Here is a 4,844-nt window from a genome sequence, read left to right on the forward strand (position 1 = left end):
ATCTTTATGCATAGTTGGATTTGATTCCATGTCAGTGCTAAGGGATGAATTACCATTTCCATTGGTAAACCTCAAATTATCTCTCTAGTGTTTTTTGCTTCAGGTTAAATGGGAAAAAATGGGCTGATCTCTTGGTATTCATTGTCCATCCCTTTGTAAACTGTGGGAAAGCACAGATATGAATGGCTCCAGTGATATTAATTTAATTTTACAGGCTGAAGGTTTCTCTTAAAACACTAATAAATAACCTTGACAGGGAGTTCCAAGGGAGCAGGGCTGAGAAATATTTTGGCTTTAAAATCAGGACCATATTCTGAACATAGTTTCATCAGAATTGAGCTGTAGAAAAACCAGGCAAGTTCAATAGCCAAGAAAAAAAATCAAGTTTTGTTTAAAGTCTAGTTGCAATTAGCTGTGAGGAAGCTCCTTGTTCTTGCTGAGTGTTTATGCAGATTTTAGAGGCCTGTTACAATTCACACATGTAAGGATCTTGTGCGCATATAGATCTGTACAGAGTGGAACAGTTGCAAAGCTAATGTGGCTTGGGAGCTTCATATCCTTTTGTGACATCAAGACTAAATACTAAAGTCTGATCACTTCCAAGACCTAAGTAATAATTTGTAAATCAAACCCCTGCAATTTAGGAAAAGTCTTGTATGCTCTTTGAACTTCTAAAAGAAAAATATAAATTTAAAAGAAAACATTTTATTTTGTATTTTATACTGATGGGCTGCCAGATGTCTGAAGCTAGATGTTCTCTTTATCCATTGGGAAAATGCAGAAAGGTGGATCAGCAAGGAAGGCTTGAGCTCTTATCTCCATCCTCGTATAGAAAGATTTACTTATAGAGGTGATGCATGTAGTTCGGTCCTTTGGTCTTTGGGGCTACCGAATAAAGTAGCAGTTGATACCACTGGATAGTCACTTTGTCTGTTGGTCACTTCTGTTAGGAACTGCATCTCCTTTTATAGAGGAAGAATGAAAAAATAAAGGCAGGATTGACATATCAAGTATATCTGCATTAACACTCTTTTTGCTGCTGTTTTTCAGGATTGCATGACTTGTAAAATCACTTATTTGGGGACCTGCAGTGGTGTTTGACTGGATATTGCTGCCTGGTTCTGAATGATGTCAGAACAGGATTTGGCAGATGTTGTTCAGATTGCTGTTGAAGACCTGACTCCAGATAACCCAGGTACAGTAGAGGTGGCAGTGATGGCACGAGAAAGATCATTTATAGTATTGCCCATTAACAAAGTGGAAATCACTGTTGAGCTTTTATTAAAAATATGAAGGAGTGCTGCAGATTTTTTTTCTGAGAGGCGCTTAAGACTACATACCAGATTTTCAATAGCTTCACTTGAATATCTTCAGTACCCTTTAGATCACTTTATTTTTTCTCATTTTACTTTTCTTCTGAATTTTTGTGCAGGGGTAAGCTAGTGCCAAAAACTTTGAATGAAATGTGGCCTCCTGCAATCTTTTGTTTTTCTCCAGACCAAATATATGTTTTAGACTTTCCCTCAGTGAGAACTATTACTCATCTATTATGAATTGTTGTTTTACTTGTAAAATAGTTTCTCTCATACATTATTAAAATTCATTGCATGTATAACAAAATGACAGTAAAATTGAAAAACACTTCTGAGAGCAAATATTGTGATTTCCCTTCCTTAGAACTTGACCTACTAAGCGAAAATGGGGTGAGATCAGCTATAGACATTGATCCTATGCTGCCATTACATGTCAGTAAGTGACTGAAAGAACAGTAACTACAGTTGTGGAAAACAGAAACGCATATCAAAAAAAAATTTTTTCTGATGCAGAATGGAAGTTACTTCAGAAATGTTCCCAAAGAATTGGAGGAGAAGCTGGGACCTGCCTGTCCTAGCCTAGCCGGTAACTTGGTGTCAGGATTGTCAGGTGTGGTATGGGCAACCTCAAACAAATCTTCCTTTGCTCAGTTTGGTAAAGGAACTTTAGCCTGATCCTATCTCAGGTGGTGCTCTGACTCTGAGGCTGTTCAGGGCTCTGCCTCTTGATTTTACCTGCCAGGCCTTCCAGTTGTAAATGCAGTTCATTTTTGTTACAGTTTTCTTCAAAATGTTTATCTTTAGATTAAAGGCTATTAGAACGTATAGGTCTGCAAATGTAAGTATTTATTTTGGAGAGCTTGCAGAATTTTGTTCATCTATACTGGGGAAAAATAACCTGCTATTACATGGAGTAGTGGGTGTAGTTCTGTCTTTGTACAAAACTTCATTAGTATTTTTTATGGTTTTGTATAAACATGAGGGCACAGAAGCCTGTAGAATTTGTCAAAGCAGAACAGCTAATGTGGCAACTCTGCTACCTTGTGGTAAGTTCCTAATAAAAAAAATCCAAGGTGCTGCTTGAGTGTTACATCCTCAGTGCATTTGAAACCAAGTCTTAGATTTGGATAAATGTTTTTTAAGAAGCGTAAACTGTTGTCATATATTTAGGAGAAAACTCAAGTAAGTGTAAAAGAATACTACAATATGTTAATGAAATGCATTTTACATTTTTTCTCTTTATCCATTTAATGTATTTTTAATTTGAACCTTGTCTGCTTGTATTATAAACTATGGCAATGCTTATTTTTCTTTGCAGTTGTGTTGGAGAATCATGAAGTGACTGATGATGATGTAGAGCCTGCTCTGAAACGTCAGCGTATAGAAATTAACTGTCAGGATCCCTCTATTAAGGTTATGATAATGCCTTTTTCTGTTTTTATTCGTAATACCAATTAAGTTAGCTTTCTTAGGGAAATATGTAGAAGAAAAGAATGTAAAATAAACTGTTATACATAATACTGGAATTATTCATAACCTTCTTGTAAGCGTTTGCTCATTTTTGTTCATAAATTTTAAAGTCTGGATGATTGGCTACTTTTCCAGTGTAAAATCGGTAGCAAGAATTTTGTATGTGATATAAAATGTCATCAGAATTAGTTTCAGTGACTCAAACATCGCTATTGGTACATTTTTTGATAAAGTGAATAAAGTTGACCTAAAAGATAAACTTGAACATGAATTTGTATTACAATCTGTAGATACTTTCAGCATGTTTTAAAGTAGTATTTCAAGCTAACAACATTCTCCTAATAGTTAAACCATATTTGGTTCAGGCTCAGTAGCTCAGGCTTTTCTGTACTTGCAGAATTTCCTCTGCTGTTCTCACTAGGGTGCTTTAGCCTTTTTTTTCTTTTTTTTTTGGTCTTGGAGCATAAGTGTATAATTAGTATTTTACTGCCACACACGCTAAAATAGTATGTAGTTCTGTATTTTTGAAACGGTTGTAGAAACTGAAGCCGTGTATTGAAAGAGCACCGCTGGAGCAGCACTGTAAACCAGCTTGATTAGGTGTGTAAATTGTAATGGAGGGCCACGAGATGGCATAGTTGCTGTTTGCAAAGGAGAATGTGTGTAATGCTTCCCTTTAATGGCTTATTTTTCCCAAGAGAAGCCAAGTAGAATATGCCTTCTTTTGAATAAAATTGCTTAGGAAAACAGATTTTATTTATTTGCTTTTCTTGATTTGCTGTTCAGGAGAAAACTTAAGTGAGTGGCATTAATTGTCTCTGAGGTTATTTATGTTGATATAATTTCCACTGTAATCATCTGAATTTATTTGTTTGGACAGGAAAAAAAATCTTATTTAACTTTATCCAGGAGGATGCGTTCATAGATTTATAATCGTTTTGTTTTTACATGTATCGAGTGAAAGGCTTTGGCATGTCATTTTAAATGATTTTGTGATGTCTGAAATCATAGTGACAAAGTGCTTAGGTGAAAATGCGTTTGGCTCAGATGCTTTTGGCTTCTAAATAAAGACCTGGAAGAATTTGAGAATGCTAAAATGCTCCTGGATGTCATCAGTTCTGTATGTGGCTGAATTTTGTCACTAGGCACACTGCTAGTTCCTTTAGAATTGTTTTCCAGTCACATTTATCTGGAGCTTCCTTATGTGTATGTTGCTGAAGATAAATGCGCAAGTCTTTTAAAGCCAGTTTCTTTTGCATTCTCCTCTTTCTAGTCATTCCTGTATTCCATTAATCAGACAATATGCCTGCGGTTGGATAGCATTGAGGCAAAGTTGCTGGCACTAGAGGCTACCTGTAAATCACTGGAAGAGAAGTTGGATCTTGTCATGAACAAACAGCATAGCCCCATCCAAGTCCCCATGGTGGCAGGTTCTCCTCTTGGCGCTACACAGACGTGCAATAAAGTACGATGGTAAGAAAAGAACAGATTACTCATCAGTGTGCTTTTTAAAATAACCTAAATCCATTTCTTTGGCATCAAGCTATGCAGCTTTCTGTATAGCTGTCAAGAGCTTGGTATGCTGTTTATGAATGTAGAATTAATTTATCTTGAAGGTAATTTTTGTACCAGTTTCATGATGTTACTTAGAATGAGACACTGGTCCATGGACAGTTTGCAACTATTTCCACATTTCATTTTGACTTAAACCAGGCTGATTCATCCATCCTCTGGAAAAGTCTCGTCAGCTATTTTAGACAGGTTTCTTTAGACTTGCTTTGCTTTTATTTATTTGACTGTGTTGAGTTAATGAGTAAATCATCATTCCAATTGCTCCTCATTTTACTTTTATTCACCCAAAATACAATGGAGTTTAAGTGCCTTGTATTCTAAAGACTTTTGCTGGAATAATATCTGTGCTTAGGATGGGGTTAGAAGTTGGAGATGGAGTATCTGTTAAATAATCTAATCCACTTTGATGAAAGAGTAGGTTTGACCTGCAGTACCTTTATGTATGAGCTGCCTAATATGGCTTTAAAAATCTAAATCTTTAAAAATCTA

At 35.9% G+C, this 4,844-nt stretch overlaps 1 protein-coding gene across 1 annotated transcript; it reads left to right on the forward strand.

Annotated features, from left to right (window-relative positions):
- Window positions 1–1,128: 1,128 nt before the first annotated feature.
- Window positions 1,129–4,256, forward strand: LOC104164796 (protein BANP-like; the record flags this gene model as incomplete). The annotated part of the gene is made up of 3 exons (XM_009704243.1): window positions 1,129–1,195; window positions 2,632–2,726; window positions 4,057–4,256. Coding segments are annotated over exons 1-3 (362 nt in total), but the record flags the coding sequence as incomplete, so codon positions are not given.
- Window positions 4,257–4,844: the final 588 nt, after the last annotated feature.

This window comes from Cariama cristata, unplaced genomic scaffold (genome assembly GCF_000690535.1).
Source record: "Cariama cristata isolate BGI_N322 unplaced genomic scaffold, ASM69053v1 scaffold5487, whole genome shotgun sequence".
In the NCBI taxonomy this organism is placed as follows: Eukaryota; Metazoa; Chordata; class Aves; order Cariamiformes; family Cariamidae; genus Cariama; species Cariama cristata.